General features: G+C 38.5%; 1 protein-coding gene across 4 annotated transcripts in view; it reads right to left on the minus strand.

Moving 5' to 3' along the window:
• Nucleotides 1-18,743, minus strand: part of nlgn1 (neuroligin 1) — a 281,977-nt gene that overhangs the window by 186,477 nt on the left and 76,757 nt on the right. For 2 of the 4 annotated variants that reach the window (XM_053513370.1, XM_053513369.1), the window contains exons 2-3: nucleotides 9,985-10,782; nucleotides 9,304-9,363 (exon numbers count right to left, since the gene is read on the minus strand). In XM_053513370.1, coding sequence (XP_053369345.1) covers nucleotides 9,304-9,363; nucleotides 9,985-10,468 — 544 coding nt within the window. In that variant the 5' untranslated portion in view covers nucleotides 10,469-10,782. The remainder of the gene's footprint in view (nucleotides 1-9,303; nucleotides 9,364-9,984; nucleotides 10,783-18,743) is intronic. The other 2 variants (XM_053513372.1, XM_053513371.1) reach the window with 1 other exon arrangement.

An 18,743-nucleotide genomic window follows, 5' to 3' on the forward strand; every position in this document is an offset into this window, starting at 1 on the left:
GCCAGCTCTAGGAAGAGTCCTGGTGATTTCGAACTTCTTCCACTTACGGATGATGGAGGCCACTGTGCTCATTGGGACCTCCAAAGCGGCAGAATTTATTTTTTAACTTTCCCCAGACAATGCCTTTGACTTTATGCTTGGTTTGTGCTCTGACATGAACTGTCAACTGTGGGACCTTATATAGACAGGTGTGTGCCTTTCCAAATCATGTCCAATCAACTGAATTTATCACAGGTGGACTCCAGTTAAGCTGCAGAAACATCTCAAGGATGATCAGGGGAAACAGGTGCGCCTGAGCTCAATTTTGCAAAGGCTGTGAATACTTATGTACATGTGCTTTCTCAATTATTTTTTTTATAAATTTGCAAAAATCTCAAGTAAACTTTTTCATGTTGGCATTATGGGTGTTGTGTGTAGAAGTTTGAGGAAAAAATGAATTTAATCCATTTTAGAATAAGGCTGTGACATAACAAAATGTGGAAAAAGTGATGCACTGTGAATACTTTCCGGATGCACTGTATACTGTTTATGAGATCTGTTATGTAAAATGTGACATGGTGCTGTTTGGATTCAGTAAAAACACCATATTTATGTACAATTATTTGGGAGCTACAGTATGATGAGCTTCTTTATAATTTTTCTAAAAGGAAATTGAACCAAGAGACAACATTGCACCACATACTTTAAGAAATGTAAGACATTAGCTACACACACTGTGTGTGGGAAGTTGTTGTGTCTGTGCCAATCTCTCTGAATTTCTTTATAAAGTCTGTTAGAAACTTATGGGACCATGGATGGGGTTGAACATTATGCAAATGAATGTTAAATAGAATTAATTATATAACTAGAGGTTGAATTGCTGTTGTTTTAAAGTTATATTTGTAAAATTGGTTTGGGGTCATTAACACACCTTATCTAAACATGATATTAACAAAATCATTCTAACTTTCCAAAAGCAACACTTTCCAAATGTTGTGTTTTGGATAAATAATGTCATGTCGTCATTACAACTACATGGCAATACAGGACAAAGTCATCCAATGTAAAAGTTCCTAGAGGTCCAGCTGGGATATTTCTATAACTCTGCTTAGTGCTAATATCCAAATGTTATACAAATAAAATGTAATTTAACTATCAGCAGGGCAAAAATCTACCAGAAATGTTTGAATTAATTACGATTTAATTTTTTAATTATATATTTATATTTAGCCGAATGTTTTTATTTTATATTTTATTAAATACAATTAAAGATTAATTGTAGATTCTATTGTAATTTCTTTTTATTGAACATTTAAGTTCACGGACCGTTGCATTAGCATTTCACTGCATATCACACTGTGTATGATTGTGTATGTGACAAATATAATTTTAATTACAATTTTTAAATTGTAGGTCAGTGTATTCTTTGCAGTTGTTCATTAGCACTTCCAGTAGCTGCTCTAACACAAAAAGCCTAAAAAGTAATGATGTCCTAAAAAGACAATTAGTAGACTACATTTTCAATAATAATAATTACAGTTTATGTAAAGCGATGGTAAATGAATATTCATTTAAGCATGTAACCATCCAAAGGTGCTGCACTACCTTTAAAAAAAGAACTAAATTAAGCTGAATTTAACTTACTCTTCTAATATTGTTTAGGATAAACCAATTGTTTTATTTTATGTCTGAAGAACAAGTGGTTTTAAGCATGAGGTGACATAAAGCATCTTATAACTGTTTAAGCATCTGGAACGCAGTTTCACAATAATATAAAGAAGAGTGCCATAGTCTAATCTAACCACATCACTTCTAAACAAATCTGTGCATTCTGCTTATGTTAGCAAAACACAAAGTAAACTTTAGATCTGCTTTTCTCCCCTCAACAATGAAACTTAAAATGTGCTTAAACTTCAAGACGGAGTATATGTTTAGTCAGATATTCTCTTTCCTCTTGCTGAACTTCAGTCCTGCTCTGCTTTGCTAATGTATTTTTTTTTTAAGCAACTGCCAAACTAATCCAGGAGGATTATCTTTCAAAAAACTTGCAGCTGTGGTACATATTGGAGTTCTTATCTGAGATTTGAAAAGTAGCAATATTGAAGTGGAACCATGCAAAACTCTTCTTTCTTTGGCATTACTTAATTAAGTGGCAAACGAGTGTTTAGAATAGCGAGTATTTCAAATCTCAAACGAGGGGCAAAAAATAATTGCTTATTTAAATGCCTGCCATTATTATCAGCAAAACTACTTTTAGTATCGTCTAAAAATTCCATTCGATTTGTCAAAACTGCTCACAAGAGTGAGAACTACAATTTGTATTCTACTCGAATTAAATCTCACGATTGCGTCTTTTAGCTCAGTGTTGAGGAATCCTCAACAGAATCCGCAAGCATCTGCGAAAGACTAGTAAAGATTTCTAAAAAAGTGCTAGCTGATAAATGCAAAACAAACCTTAAAGAATATAAAAAAGCAAGAATAAAGACTGAAGAAAAAAGGAACTAATTCCTTTCTTTCTAATCATTTCTAAAAGAAATCAGCCAGAAGCCACGACTTTCCATCTTACGCTTAACCTCAATGTTATTTTCTTATTTTTATTACCAAAAAACGAGTACAAAGCTCGGAACATTTTGTGCGGTTTATCTGCAAAAAAGCATGCATGTTGCATTAGCTACATTTATTCAGATCCTGCTGTATATCCTACTTTCATATTAATCATAATTCAGCTTGTTTTTCCCTTTCTTCCCTTAACTTATCCACCTGTATTTCAGAAATAAATACCGTAATAGCGATTCCTTAGATTGCCGATTCATAACTTAGACAGATGGTTTGGTGAGACATCCTTTCACAATGCTGCATCCTCCGCAGGGATTTATAATGTAAGTCAAATCGACTTAGGGAAACGGGTCATTTTGATCGCTCCAGGAATAATTCATGTTTGATTTTCTGGGTGAGTCAGACAGCAGAGTAGCACGAAGAGACAAACAGCATCATGCTGCACTTTCAATATTCTGTTCTGTCTCCACCCACATTCACCTACCTGCTGGATGCCTCCTAAACAATAAACTCACATATACTATCATAATGGCCTCTTTATACCTCAATAGGCAGACTGAGGTGCAGGCTAAAAGTTGTATTTCGAGATGAGTTAACCGAACACAGTAAGGATTTGCAGAAATTGTGCACACCAGGACTCAGAAGACAGATGTAACTCAGCACTAAAGTGCTATTTAGATGTTAAAAGTTATGTAAGATTTATGCATACTGTACGTGGCAGAGTTTGAGTGAAACAGAGGCATATCTCAGTTGCAGGTGACTCACAAGTGTCTTATGTTCAGAGTCTTACATAGCAGCAAAGTCATGTGTTGGGCTGTAAATGCATTCAATACCTAAAAAGGATGTTCAAGTTAAACCAGGACTTGATAAATATTTTGTGAATGAAGGTGTAAACTCGATTGACATTTACCGAAATGCACATTACAGTGATGTAAAACACCTGAATGGTACAAATGTTTTAAAGAAGATTATATACATCCTGTTTGGGGTGACTTAGAGTGGAATGCCTAATCCTTTAAAATTTATGGATAACTTGTCTGCAACTTAAGGAAGAGACATTGGTGGGAATTGTACAAACAATCTTTCATCAATGACACTTGTACATTACAGCAACTCAGCTTGAAGTTATCACCACATTCACCGTTCAGTCCTGACCTCACTCCATGTCATTTCCACATGTTTGGGCCATTAAAGGAGTCCCTGGGTGGAGGAGTCCCTTTATTATATAGAGAAATAAAGTTAGCTTTTACTCTCCTAACTGTGTTCTGTTATTCTGCACAATTAAAAGTTCCAGTTTGACTTAAATGCCCCTCATAAATACAACTTTATTAATTATTTATACTTTCTCTTTAAAACAGGGATAACCAAAGTCCACTTCCTGTGGCTTTTGTGTTACAATGATATAATTACATGGTAGCAGACCGTGTTATAACGGTTAGCCAAACTTCATAAGTGTTTTCTCCCCCGCTCTTTCTCTACTGTATCTGACCCCACCTATGAACTAATTTATAGAATAATATTCAATCATGGCTACAGACAACAAGAGCAAAGTTAACAGGAAGAAGGAGTGAGCTGGGGATGGGGTAGCGTAGAAAATCCTTTTAAAGGAAATTTCTTGAATTATTAAAAAAAAATAATTGGTACTAAGAGTTTATAAACGAAGAGTTTCATTTTGGTCTCTGAATAAAGAGAATAACATAAAAAGTGCTGTTACTTTCATAACCTTCATCTGATTAAGATGTCCCCTTAAATTAATGCTGAAAGTTTGCATTTTGAACTCGCATTCATTATTTATAGAGTATCAATGGCCGGCCCTCAGGTATTTGGATGAGATTTAATCTGGCTTCCTTTTAAAGAAAAGTTTGGACATCCTGCTTTGAAGTCTACAAAAGGTTTTTTTTCTGCACTGCATGAAGAATGTTGTATGAGACAGCATCTTTATCAGAGTGAATTTTTTATAGAGAAATTTCTAAATGAGCTGTAAGTGGAGCAGATGAGCGGTAGGTCAGCTATCCTACACTCAGCACTTTGCTTGACAACTGATGTCAGCTAAGCAAAAATCTTTTGATAAACCGTGTTACAATGTGTGATCCTGATTTAGTATTGTGTGGCTTTATCAAGTTGTGTGCATGAGTGATTGTCACTCTACAATAAAGAGTACTGTGCAAAAGTCTTGAGCCACTCATTATTTCTTCATATTAAAGACTGAAAAGGGCACAAAGATGTACTTTAAAGATGCACTGTTTATGTAACAACCTCGGGGGCAACCACATTCATCTTTTCTTCTGTTTTTAACCACTCAGTATTCAGCATCACCAGTCAGATACAAATCACCGGCCTGATCATCTGTCACATCTGCACCTGTTTCTCACTGGTTCATGCTTTAAAAAACATATGGCAAAAAAGGAGAGCCAAAAAAGTTTGTCAAAAAGCCTGAAGAACTATTGCTCAAGAATGTCTGGCTTTTTGGAAGCAAAATATTATGAAAATATGCCGGATGGCTTAAGACACTTACACAGTACTGCCAAAATATTACAAAAATAATAATCCACAAAGAATAGTAAAATGTGCTGGATTAAGTGTAGAACAAGCTACAGAATAATAAGGGGGAAGAAATACTGCCAAATTAAATTAGATTTAGGGGTATTAATGTAATAATTAAAAACCAGGCATGTGCATGAGTGCACTCCTGCCCTGTGATGAGTTGGCACACTGCTTTAGGGGGCATTTTTATTATGCTGGAAGACAACTGCTTGTATTTAAAGGCCATATTCTAGACACTGTTGAAAAATCTCACCTTATACGATTTGACGAAAAAGATCTGGCAACCTCGTGGTCATGAACTACATGTAGGCGATCTAAATGATCTGAACAAATAAAAAACCTTCTCTTAACATTTTCTGTGTAAACATTATTGTAACCTTTGTATTTGAGCTGCCCCAAGACAAAAATAAGATGGGGCTTAGGACAAGGTGATTGAGAAGGACTAACAATAGAAAAAGAAGGAAACAGGTGCAGGAGGACTGAGAGAGGGGGAAACGTGGAGAGAATGTGGCTGTAAGAACCCACTTCTGCCTCAGTTCTCAGTTGGAAGCCTACATCACAGCCCACCTCCCACAGGACTCCTGTCAACCATCGCAAAACTAGGACAGAGAAGAGTGTGACACACAGAGAGAGGAAGAGGTGTGTGTGTGTGTGTGTGAGAGAGAGAGAGAGAGAGAGAGAGAAAGAGGTGTGTGTGTTTGTGTGTGTGAGAGAGAGAGAGGTGTGTGTGAGAGAGAGAGAGAGAGAGAGAGAGAGACTACTTATAGAACACAGTACATATCACTCAGTACATACTGTCAAATTTGATCACATGTTACCAATATTAGAAAATAAATCAGGCGCAAGCCTCATTAGCTCAGCCAGACAATGTCCCTATGTTGTCCCCTTCTGGCCTTTTTGTGAAATTCTGAACATTTATACCCTCAAACTACTGTACACTAGCTGTGTCAAAACTGCTGATGTATTGCTAATGCTTTGTTTGTGTTTAGGAACATACAAACACTACCGATTAAAAAATAAATAAATATTCATATATGATCAAATGTACAAAAGGTAGACCCACAGATGAGCTTTATTCTTTAAGAGTGGATATAAACAGAGAACAGTGCTTAAAAGCGGTATACCTTTTGTAAATTTGGTCTGAGAAAAATCATATATGAATATTTATTTAATTACATCTCTGATCTCCCTGAAAATAATCTCATTATTTTCATGTTCCTGCTCTATACAAGTAGTGTGGTCCTGGATGTTGTTGTTTTTATAGTAACAGCACGTACACAGGAACTTGTATACTCCAAATAATATAAGTAAAATAATAAACTTTTTTTTTTAAATGCCGTAATTTGTATAAATGTTGACAGGTGATGCTTTTGTTTGGTGATGCTGTGTGCCTACAGCTGGACCATGAGGGAACATGATTTCAAAGGTAGTAAATTCAATGTGTATACGTAACAACAAGAACCAGAAAAATACCACACAACAGCAATTTAGCAATATTAAGTTGAAAAGTAGCCAGAAATGCATAAAAACCTGCTTAGTGTCTGAGATCTGTTCTGTATAACCAGATGTGTTACAGTTTGGACACAGTACAAACACTATATTACAGCACAGTAATTTGGCAGCTAAGATGCACCTCACAGTACTACAGTATTTAGCAAAGAAAATGAAACAGAGAGGTACTGTAGCACTACAATGCTAAGAGATGCCCGACACGAGATGCATGCGCTGTGTGCGAGAAGCTATTGCGTCCGTCTTAATCTCAGACAATTGAAATTCTGTACCATGTTAGAAACTTAAGGGATCAATGCTTTAAATAAAGATTGAAATTTTGTTTTAAGGTTGCATTTAAACCCTGTGTTCGGGTCATTCAACGTTATCTCAGTGTAATTTTATTCTCGGGTCGTTAAAAAACAACCATGCCTCTCCAGATAACAGCACATATGAGAAACAAGCTTATTATATATATATATATATATATATATATATATATATATATATATATATATATATATATATATATATATCCAGAGAGGCATTGTTTAGCAGAAGAGGAGCAAAATACACAAATGTTTTTTTTCTGCATTATAAAATGCATTATCTAAGGGGTATTCCAGCTGAAGCATTAACAGTTTTGGGGTCACTTTAAGGTCTGTGATAACTTAAACGAAATAAGCGAAATATGGCAAATTCAAATGAACTATTAACAGATATTAATAATAAATTTAGCCAACAGAGCAGAAGGAAATACTGTATGTTAGGCTGGACTGAGATAGTAGAAGTGACAATGGCGACATTTTTAAGTGCATCCTGTGACTTTCAGGTCAGGTTATAAAGTTCAGAGTGATGTTGATGCTGTTTATAATCCAAATGAGGGCTCCTTATAATGTCTTATTGTTGTTTTCCTTTTCATTATAAAATTACAAAATATGAATGTAGAGGTAAGCTTGTGTGACTTTCAATGCAATTGGAATTAAATCTTTAAATAAAAACTTCTCTCGTTTCACCTTCGGGCATTTCGGAATGTTAAACTGGCAGAACGTTACCTTATAAACGTAGTCATGTAAAGCTCTTCCCAAGCTGTGCTATTAACCTTGTTATGTAGAGTTTCTCCTCCGAAGGATGATTAGCACATGCGTCATTATTTAGACTACATGAAGGCTGCACTTACTTATTTATTTTCAATGTAGGGAAAATAATTCCTATAATTCACTGTATGTGATTAAACCAAGAAGAGGAAAAAGCCCTGAGTATTGTCACAAAATAAATTCACTCCTCTTCAACTTGTAAAAAAAAAAAAAAAATGAAAGAAAGGTAAAAAAATTCTAAACCTGACTTTTAAAACAATTTCCTGGAATCTAACGTGTTTAAAATCATCAGCGTGTGCTTCTTTGGATGCCTAGGGGCTAGATTTAACATCAACCACTACCAATTAGCACTAATCACATTTACACTCGTTTAAACATTACATCAAGTCTATGTGATTTTTTCAGGATATTTTCAAATGAATGGAATAAAAACCTGTTAGTACAGCAGGGAAAACAGACAGCTGGCAAAACATTTACAAAATGCAAAACAAAAACTATAAATACTAATAAATTCATTATATTCATGTGCTTCAGATTTCTGACCCGAGTTCAGGTCTGATTTGCGATAACGATGACGCAGTGATCCGTGAATGGCTTGCTGTACGGCTGAAATGAAGCACAGCTGAAGCACTGCAAACATTTTACGCATAACTTTAGTCACATTACAAATGATACATCACAGCATTTTCACAGTGTATGCAAAACACGCTGGACACAAACAAGACAATCCTCCCCGTTATTTTCCCCATCGGTCTCCGCTCTCGTTCTTTCATTTCTATTTTTCATTTCAAATGATCTGATTATGTGAAATGTTAATCCTTTGTGGCTCACGGGCTAATTTTGCCAGCTGCCACAGCACTGCAAACAGATAGCTCTGATAAACACGCAGTGTTTTAATGGGTGAAAGAAGGCGGTGGATTTTAAAAGGCTTGTGTTGTAATGACTGCTGAGTGTGTTGAAGGAGAAAATATTTGATTAGTGTGGATTAGAGAAGCCAAAGGACAGAATAGGTCAAAAGACAAGAAGGAAATGTTAACCTTGGTGGCAGGGGGGGATTGGACGAAGGGTAAGAGGTTAAGAGAAAACAGACAGAACAGGAAGTTGGGCCACAGCCATCTCCGCTCCATCTGCCATCTCCGTTTACATGTCGGAGTCTCAGCCATGTTCTTTTTTTTTCCCTTTCTAATTTCTTTTTTTTTTTGGCATGCCACTGCTAAAAAAGGTCAAAGTAGAATCGTAAATGACTGCATTAATCACAGAGGCTATATCAAGAGGGAGGTCAGTAGACACGGCGCAGGCCATGCCGTGTGGGAGGGGATAGAGGGAATGGAGTGTGTGTCGGGCATTATCTTGATGAAGCCATTATCGATTTAGCTAGTGTAAGCCAATGGAATTCAGATAACGTCTCTTTTAATTGAGATTACATTTTGCGAGTTCAACGTACGCTCATCCAATTTAAGAGTCGGCATGGTCCTGTTTAACTCCTCATAGATGGAATCGTCAGTGAGCCAATCAATGAGCCAAGATCTTAAAGCTTACTTTTGTTTCCTAGACGTACTGTGGGATGGAGGGGAGATCTTTTGTCTTGTCTTTTTTATTTATTTTTTTATTTTTATTTATCATGTCAGTGCATACATACCTCCTTTTCTACATATTTTCTTGCCCGGTTTCCTGGCACATTCCTTGGATATTCTTTTTACTGCAAAAATGAATAAAAGACTAAAGAATAACATGGAGCTCCGTTACAGACAGCAGGAGCATGCAAACAGCACTGAGACGAGGAGGGAAAAGAGGTTAACATGGAGAGCTGCTCTCACTGTCTTCCAATCCATCATCATCATCATCATCTTCATCATCATGATGATCATTATTACTCTAAATGAGCTTCTCACTCTATGAACCTAGCTCATTGTGCCAGCACACACAATGGACACATTATGAACTGCTGGCAGAAAAAGTGAGAGTGAGAGAGGCAGGAGTTGAGAAGGAACCAGCTTCACCTAAAAAAATGGACGTGCTACGGCACAGGGGGGCGCGTTTGCGTGAAGGGATGGTGAGGGAGGTTAGGAGACATGTACAGCCACTCTTCCTCACTCTCGCACGTCATCCACACTTACTTACTTATTTACAGGCACTCGCTCTCACACACACACACACACAAACACGCGCGCACTCACACACACAAGGAGACACATAAAAGCAGTGGCATGCATGTTGACATGCAGCGGTCATGCTTTTCTAGGTTCACTCGCACAAAGGAGAGACAGAGACGAGACAAACAGATTCGCTGATCCACACCGCGGCACAAGTACACACTCACCATCCTCTGTGGGCACGTAAATGTTTAAGAAAAGGCAGTCTTCGCTCTGCTCCTGCACATAGGTCGAAACCACCTCCAGGCCGTTGGTGAACCATACCGGCAACATGACATCAGGCAGCCTGCCCTCCACAACACTCTGTGGGCACACAGGCGCAAAGTGTGTGGCGTTGCGGATGTCGTGCCAGGGTGTAGGCGGCTCGGGAGGCTGAAACCGCCGCTCCCCTGTAGGAGGTGCTGCGTAGGGCACGCCCAGGAACTGGATTACAGGCCCCAGGATCTCGTTGTTCAGTTCTTTCTTGAAACCCCTGAGCTTGCCATATGCCGTGGTCACCACAGGGTCTAGCTCGTCCAGCTTCTCCGCGGCACCCACCCAAGTCTGAAGTGCCAACGCCAGTACCCACAGCAGGCAGTGCAGCTCCAAGCCGGCACCCATATCCAGCCGTGACCGAATGGCACTCCAGGGCCGACCGAGCTGGCCGAGCATAGTTCACCAATTCCCCTTCCCTCCCCACAGTGATGCAAACTCCAACGCTGGTTTTATATCCGCTATATCCTTTGACAGTTCTCAGTCGAAGCCAAAGGGTCGCACTTTCGAAACGTAGGACTCTCCAAACGTCCAGCGGTTCTTTGCATGGCAAGGGTTCCCCTCCTCAAGCGCTATGCGTGGCAAGACAACATCTCCACCGCACACTCTCCGTCAGGTCACGTCCTATCCACGCGGCCACTCTCCATGCTAGCCGTTCACGAAGGGTCGTGGACAGATAAATCAAACCTGCTGAGGCCCCAGGTCTCTATATCCTGCAGGAAATAAAAAAGAATTCATTAGTGCCTGGATAGAGGCAGATGGGGAGTGCAGCTTTATTGAGCGTTACGGTCCTGCACGGTTGCAATCAAGCGGAATGTTCCAGAATCAGAGCTCAGCTATATGACGCTGCATCTATCACGCTGACCGCTGAGACCCGGTTAGTTTAAGAGAAGCTCTGAACTCACTGACACTAATGCAGCTTCAGAAGAGGGTCAATTGGAGGAGAGACGCTATAATAGGGCTATATAACTGTGGCATGGTTTAAGGTATTAAAATAGAAGCATCATGGAGAACTGTAAATAAAGGCTTCACAGAAGATTAATGTGGGCTCAGCTGATACAAGGCCAAAGACAAACGCGGTCTACAGAGGCTGACGTTAATTAGGATGAGACCATAGACAAACAACATCTAAAGTAGTCAAAGATAAATAAACTCCCAGTACATTTTAACTTCTTACTCAAGTACAAGGACATATTTCAGCCTTGCATACATATAAAAACTATTTTTAGATCCTTCACAGGAAACTTGCCTTAATGAGCAAGACAAGTACATTTATAACCGCTTCAGCAGACACAGGGACAGCCGTGCTCGGATCTGCCCTTCATTTAGTACGCTAAACGGACGGGCCGCCGCTACTCCCACAGCAACAAAATAGGGTTTATGTTCACAGACAACAGGACACTTGTGCTGAACATTACTGTAGAGCCACACACAGATCGGAGACCGCTCTGCTCCGAGCTTTCTAACAAGCAGATCATTCAGTCGCCGACATGAAGGATTCAGAATTTCCGGAGCGAACTAAAGCAGAGGCTATGTCCGAACAGAAAGGCTGAATGAGAACCAATTTAGAGTGACCTGCTCTCTGCCCTCAAAACTGTAAAGACCTTTCAAAGGTTTGATCTAAATTGTGCTATCATGATACAGCCAAATGCCAAGGCACGTTCAAACTGATGGTCAGACTCATGGTCAAACAATGTCTTCTTTTTTGTTGTTGTTGGTTTATTTTTCCCCAGAAAATAAGGAATCTGATCCAAACAACTTGGTATTGAGCTAGCAAGTTTCACATTTACATCATTTTGCTTTGGCTGTGTTATGGAACACCAGGTACGATATCATGATGCTTATGTGACGATTTGATCTGAATTGTAATTATACAAGTATTGTGATTTTATAAACTTCTTAATCAGATATTGCAATTTTAAAACCATGAATAATGTGGACAAAACTTGAGTTGTACCCCCTAAAGCTTTATACACATGAAAGCTTTATTTAAATTAAAGCTTTGCTTTATCTAAATTGCTAGGAAGCTTGTTAAACTCCAGAGATTGGTCATGTAACACCGTACTTAACTTGGACTAGCCGACGTTTGCATGCAGCATGGTTTATATCCACTTTTAATATTTAAATTACGATGTTTCTCCATATGCTTGTTTAAACTTAACAAAGCACAGCCCATATTTCTGGTGTCACCCACCGTAGTTGTTATCTCCTACCACACATGATGCTGTGTTGCTTGCCAATGTGTGTATACACCACCTGTAGCAGTTTAGCGGCATTTCACCACCTCACATGCATGCGAATATATACAGTCAAAAAAAATACAGTCAAGTATTTGAATACTAAATGTATTGCTATACATTATATATTGATATTTACATGATAATATTATAAGAATATATTATTAATATTATATTAATATAATTTACATCAGACTATTTTTTTTCCTTTTCCAGAAGTATGTATACATTTTTTGGCTGTAAATGATTTCGGTGATGTATGACAAAGACTACTGATAACAAAATCAATTTCCCTCTCTCTATTACTATTGCAAAATGACCTGCAGTTAATATTTAGCTTGGACTGGGGGAAACAGGACAACATACATCATACATCATCTTACATTGAAGAACCATGCTTGTTTTGTAATCTTTTTTTTTTTTCCTTTTTTTTTTAATAATGAGGCAAAGGTATTATTATTGCTATTGGATGCATCATATTGTACAATCGTAGTTCTGCTTAAGTTCAAATGATTATTGACCAGCAAATGCAAAACATGTAACATCACTTTATGGCATAATCATTTATCCGTAGAAAGCGCGCTCTCTTTGTCTTACTGAGCTGTCAGGTAATTAGTGAAGGCACTTTCGAAATTAACACCTGATTTATATGTTGTTCTTTTATTTATCTTTCTCTCTGTCTTATCTTGGCCTAGTCCTCATTTCTGTCCTTTTGCTCGCCATATTTCAAAACAAACTGCTATTTATTGGCAGCGGCAGACAAATTCTGTGCATCCCTACAAATGCACACGGCGTGCTGAAATAATTAGGCGCACGAATAAACAAGAAGCCTGAAATGAAAAATCCGCTGCATTGATTGGGTGCTGTGTTGTTAATGAGACAATAAAAATGCTGTGAGCTTTTCTACAATGGGGCAGGATGAAAAACTGCAGCCAGGGCTTCGCTGTAAGCCGGGGCGAAGGAGAGCCAAATATTTAGATTATGGAGGGAGAAATGGAAAGCCAGACACATGGTTTGGCTGGTAAACGATAAAACACTGTCTGTGTAATGAGAAAGAGTGTGTCAGAAATGATATAGAGGTGGTTTGGAGTACGACAGAGAGAGAGTTGAGCTTGCATTACGCGAGTACCTTTTAACTGAAAAAGCACATGCGGAAAGTGGTTTTCCGTCCTCTCTGTTCCGCTCTGCTTCATGTACAGTGGAATAAATGGGAGCGGAATAAGAAAGCAAAAAGCAATCAACTCATTTAACCTTGTTCTATGAAACATGGACACTGAAGACTAATAATGGCACATTTTTCAACATGACTATTTTTAGAAGAATCAAGAGGGTTCAAGAACATATATACTGTACAGTCCTTTCGATATATGCTTTCGAGATAAATAGATAGATAGATAGATAGATAGATAGATAGATAGATAGATAGATAGATAGATAGATAGATAGATAGATAGATAGATAGATATTTGGTTTGGCTTGACATTACACCACTACACTAGTACATTGACCTGATTAGAGAGCCAATGATAAATAAACTAATTATTAATTAAAATAATAATCAGTTTGAAGTACTGTGTGTGAAAAATTCAGCATTAATTTTTTAGTTTTATTTATCATTCCAAATATCCAAGTTCATTTGTGCACTGCTAAGTCTTTGTCCTTTGGCTAAGCACATAGCAGCACTGTTGTTTGGTTCAGTTCAGTCACACTGCTGCTGACACACACATCATTTTATTTCATACTTCATAACGTTTAAATCATACTGCTGCTGTCATACCAACGCACCATATTTTTATCCTTCTATACTTTATATATCCCTCAGTTTACAATTACATTTAGCATGTTCCATAAATCCTGTGTAATTTATATATTTGTATATACACAATATTTCTATTGTAAATTTGTATATTCCAACCTAGTTTTATTATTATTATTATTATTATTATTTATTTAGGTCACAGACATTAGTATAAGCATTTCACTGCATACCATACTGTGTAAAGTTGTTTACTGTATGTAAATTTTAATTTAATGTGAACACCCCAGGCCTGGGCAGGAATCATACTGTGCATGCTGCACTTGAGGCCACCTTTTCCACGACAAGGTCCCCGTATACTCGGGCACGGTTTGAATCAGGAAGCCAACTGCACCTAAATACGGTAGTGTTTAGAATGCTATGTCAACAATGCAGTTTGTCTCTCCTAAAAGCTGCGTATGCTAGCAGCGCGTGGCGGTCGTATCCACCAAACTGCAAGGCCATAGCCGATAAAGTAAGGGGGGCGGGTGAGAGGGTCGTGCTTTTCACTCAATTCTAATTAGCATGGTGTAAAGGTTAAATTCCTTGTACTCTTATCTTTGTATTTATTGGTGGATTGCAAACCAACAAAGTCCATACTGCCACCTTCTACAGTATGTTGAAAACTTGGAGTAAGTGTAAGTACAGTAAGTGTGTTCAGTATAGCAGGGAAGAGGGGTGAGGGAGGATTACCACAAAACCAGCCAATTGTCTCTAGTGTGAAATTACCCTCAGGGTCGAAATCATGTTCTCCCTGCAATCAAAGTTCACATGAAATGGAACCAAACCATGTCACCCAGACACTTTTGGGTCTAGCAGGATTATTAAAAAACCTCAGGAAAAAACACAAGGCTTTGATAATGTTTATATTACCAGCCTGAAGTAACTCAAATCAGATTTTTAATTTTTTTTTATTTTACCCTCCTGTGACAGAGATTTTTTTTTTTTTTTTTTTTGGACTGTCTAAATGCACAAACCTTATGTTTTTCAGATCAGCTCTGAGTCGGTTTTGTATGTGTATTTCAGATCAGAAATCATGTGACTTTTTTTCTCTTTGCGTACATACTTTAGGGCACTTATCTATGTTAGTCAGTCAGCACAGGGATTTTATAGCAGTGCTAGCATGAAGTGCTAAAACCGCTAAAGCAAGGCATCTGTTTTTTTTTCTGGACTTCAACAAATACAATTGGATAACCGCTTGCCATCCTTCAGAGCAAAATCCCAAGTATAGTTTTAGCTAAAATCACATCTATTGTTTTAAACACAGATAAGATGAGGAAAGATGTGTGTCTGCACGCATGCATGCCGTTTCAGAGAACAGACGGATGCACATTAGAGTCGCTTGTAATTATGAATATACAGTAAACCATCATGACATGCAAATCCAGTCTGACCAAAAACCATAGTGTGAATGCAGCCTCTGAATACTACATTCTATATGTGACAGTGCTCTGAATTGATCCTCTGAGAACATACTGTGAAGCTTCTCTTTTTAAATCTCAGCAGATTAAGTTTCAAAAGTTTTCTAAAGAATATAACAGCCAGGTAGCCTCCTGAAAATGTGCCCAAAATCACTTCTTTGTAGGTACAGTAATTTCACAGGAAGCCTTTTTCCCCCCAGCAGTCTGTCTGCATTTCTGACCCTTTTAGCCCCATAAATTTCAAAGCGAATTCAAAAGAACACAAACATTTCTCACTTTTCCTCTTCTCTGTGCTATTTTAGCACATTACAAGGACTTTTTTGTTGGTGATTACCGGAACAGGAGTGCATTTTGGACACTAGCACAAAAGAACATGAACCACACTTAAATATATAAATAAATAAATAAAATCTGCAGCATACTAAATTCGCCTGGAGCCTAAGCACTGAAGTAGGGAGCATTGTCGAGGTGAGAATTCAAATCAAAGAACTTTTAATGAAGTTCTGAATATTCGCTCCGCAAGAGCTGGAAGATGGGTTTTGATTAGATGCTAGTGCAGCGTGGAAAACAAATGACCTATTATTTTAGCGCGAGCTGTCAGAAGCGCGGGACGTAGGGTGCAAAAGGCGACTTATTGCCGCAGTCAGTCAACAGCCCGAACAGTCCACCACCATGTGCTTTAGGTCCATGCAAGCCTCACGCTGACCTTAATGATCTCATTCCACCTCCAATCAGGCTTTGGGGAAATTTATAGGCAGTGGCTTATATGCCTATTTTCACTGATGTGCTTAGCTTGCAGGACTGCCCAGCCGCCACTGGAGGAGGAATGGAATATTTTTCTCAGTGGTGGGAGCTTAAGGACCACGTTTTGTGGTTTCAGAAAGCTTCCTCCCACAGCCTCAATAAAAACCCACACTATAGTCTGATATATATTCAGCGTATTGTCAGTTCTTTGTAAAAGCTGTCACTTGATCTTTGGGGGACGGGGTAATGAGACATGATGACACTGGATGATGGATTTTTAAATAGAAAAAATAAAAAAAGTGAGTTACTTGGGGGAGTTATTCTTATAGGGCAAGTGTGAAACGCACCTACACCATAACGGAAAGCATGGGAATGCATCATAAACATGATAGGTGGAAATGTTTCTCCAGCTCGGTGCTGCACACAGTGTGTTATTTGACTGATATATACGCAACTCCATTAGCTGGAACAACGACCTGGAGGACAAGTGAGAACATTGATATCAGTGAAACAGCTGGTAACTACTTTGTGTCTATGCTCACTGTTCACTTAATGATGTATACCTGCGATATACTGTAGATTACTTTGTACTTGAAGTACACAATTTGCAAATCCACCTTGTGTCTATCTGCATATTCTGCACAGACTTTCTGACGATAAGCTTTAGAATCCTAAAAAAAATTGTTTGTTTGTCTATGTTTCCACATATGAGCCGGCTCCTGAAAGAAAATTTCCAAACCCTGCCATTTTAAAGATTAGCATCTTGTTTTCATAACCAGGTATCGATTATGAGATACCCTTAAATGTCGTCCTGATGGATGATTGGGAAAGGTGTTTGATTCCTTTTTCTGCACCATAGACTGCATAATTATATTTATATATATATATATATATATATATACTTTTGGAGCCAATAACCTAGTGGTCATTTATGGAACTGCAAGTTGTGCTTATTTGGAGGTTGCCCTTGGTCTGCACTTTTCTGTTTTTTGGGGGGATTTCTTTCTTTCTAGGCAGTTCTTGGTCATGCTGGGTGACAAAAAGCACCAATGAGAAGGGCAACCGTACAGTAAACAGTCTACAAACTATGGCTATTAGCATTAATGGGCTAACATTTGTGATTAATTTAAAATTCTTAAAGTGTTAAAATTATTTAACCCAAATAAATTCAAAGCCTTCAAACTTCCTTAGATGCATCTGACTGGACAAATTCAAGAAAAACGTGATGCACAAAACAGCTGTAGGAACGAATCTAGAATCAGGGTCTATTAGATTGAAGCGGTTCTGGGATTTTAAACAAGTCTGCACTTCTTTGACTTCGGTTTGAAGCGGTTCTAAAATTTGTCAGATCGGATGTGCTCTGTGTCTGAGGAAGTACAGACCCACTAGTGACCCATGCGCTCTACGGACAAGAGCTACAGTCTTTAGTAAGCACCTGGGTACAACATCGAACTTTACTGATAAAGCTGGTCGTATGCAATAGTTTGCTTTGACTGTTAAAAATGGAAGAACTCCAATGTCTCCTTGAATGTGTTAATTACACAACATACATGTTTAAAAATAAAAATGTTTTACAAACTATACTTCACTTTTGTATGTGAAATTTTACAGGATATGATAAAAATAAAAGATAAAACTCCCAGGATCCTAATGGGCATGTGATCTAAAAACTCTCCCTCGAAGCTCTGCACACACAAATGTGAAAAAGATCTATAAGTTAATTCAGAGCTGCTGATTTAGTGTCTGCCTGCAGTAACATGGTGAAGCAAACACGATCTTGCAGCTCAGCATCTATCTGCAGCTCCGCTCCATCTCAAATGACAGCTAGCAGGCAGCCCACGCAGACTCTGTGCTACCACTTTGTTAGTGTAAAAGTACTTTCTCTCACTCTCACCATCCTTCTCGCTCTCAAACACACGCGCACTCTCTCTCCTACACTCCCTCTTACACACTCATCGCTGACCACCCCTAAGGCCCTGTAGGGTGTGCATGTAGTAAGTAAGAGCAACTTGTTTGTACGTGTGGGACGTCACACGTTTTGTTTTTCTTTTTTTTTCCCACCTGGCTGCCATCTTGCGACATCTGCTCCATTAGGTCATCGACGAAGCACCATGTTGGCGTGGAAACCGACAATCGGCGCTCTCGACCAATAGAAGGTACCTGAGAGAGAACTGAGCTTCCCACTCACTCTCTGTGGAGTTTTAAGTCCGACCGTGCGTGGGAACGTCATTATCATGTGTCCAGAAAACAGTAAGCTGCACGATTAGACTTTTAGCACTTTTGTTTTAAGTATTTCTACAAGCCGCAGTCAGCGGATGGAACTCTCCGAAAGTTTGATTCAGCATACTAATGTCTCCTCTCAAGCCATCAACATCAGCCAGTTAAGTAGCCATGAGGGCCAATTAAATTATTTGACATCAAAGTCTTAATTAGCGAGTTCCCGGAATGCTTTAAATGGCCTACGGGGTTAGAAATGT

The sequence above is a fragment of the Clarias gariepinus genome, chromosome 15 (genome assembly GCF_024256425.1).
Source record: "Clarias gariepinus isolate MV-2021 ecotype Netherlands chromosome 15, CGAR_prim_01v2, whole genome shotgun sequence".
NCBI classification, from domain to species: Eukaryota; Metazoa; Chordata; class Actinopteri; order Siluriformes; family Clariidae; genus Clarias; species Clarias gariepinus.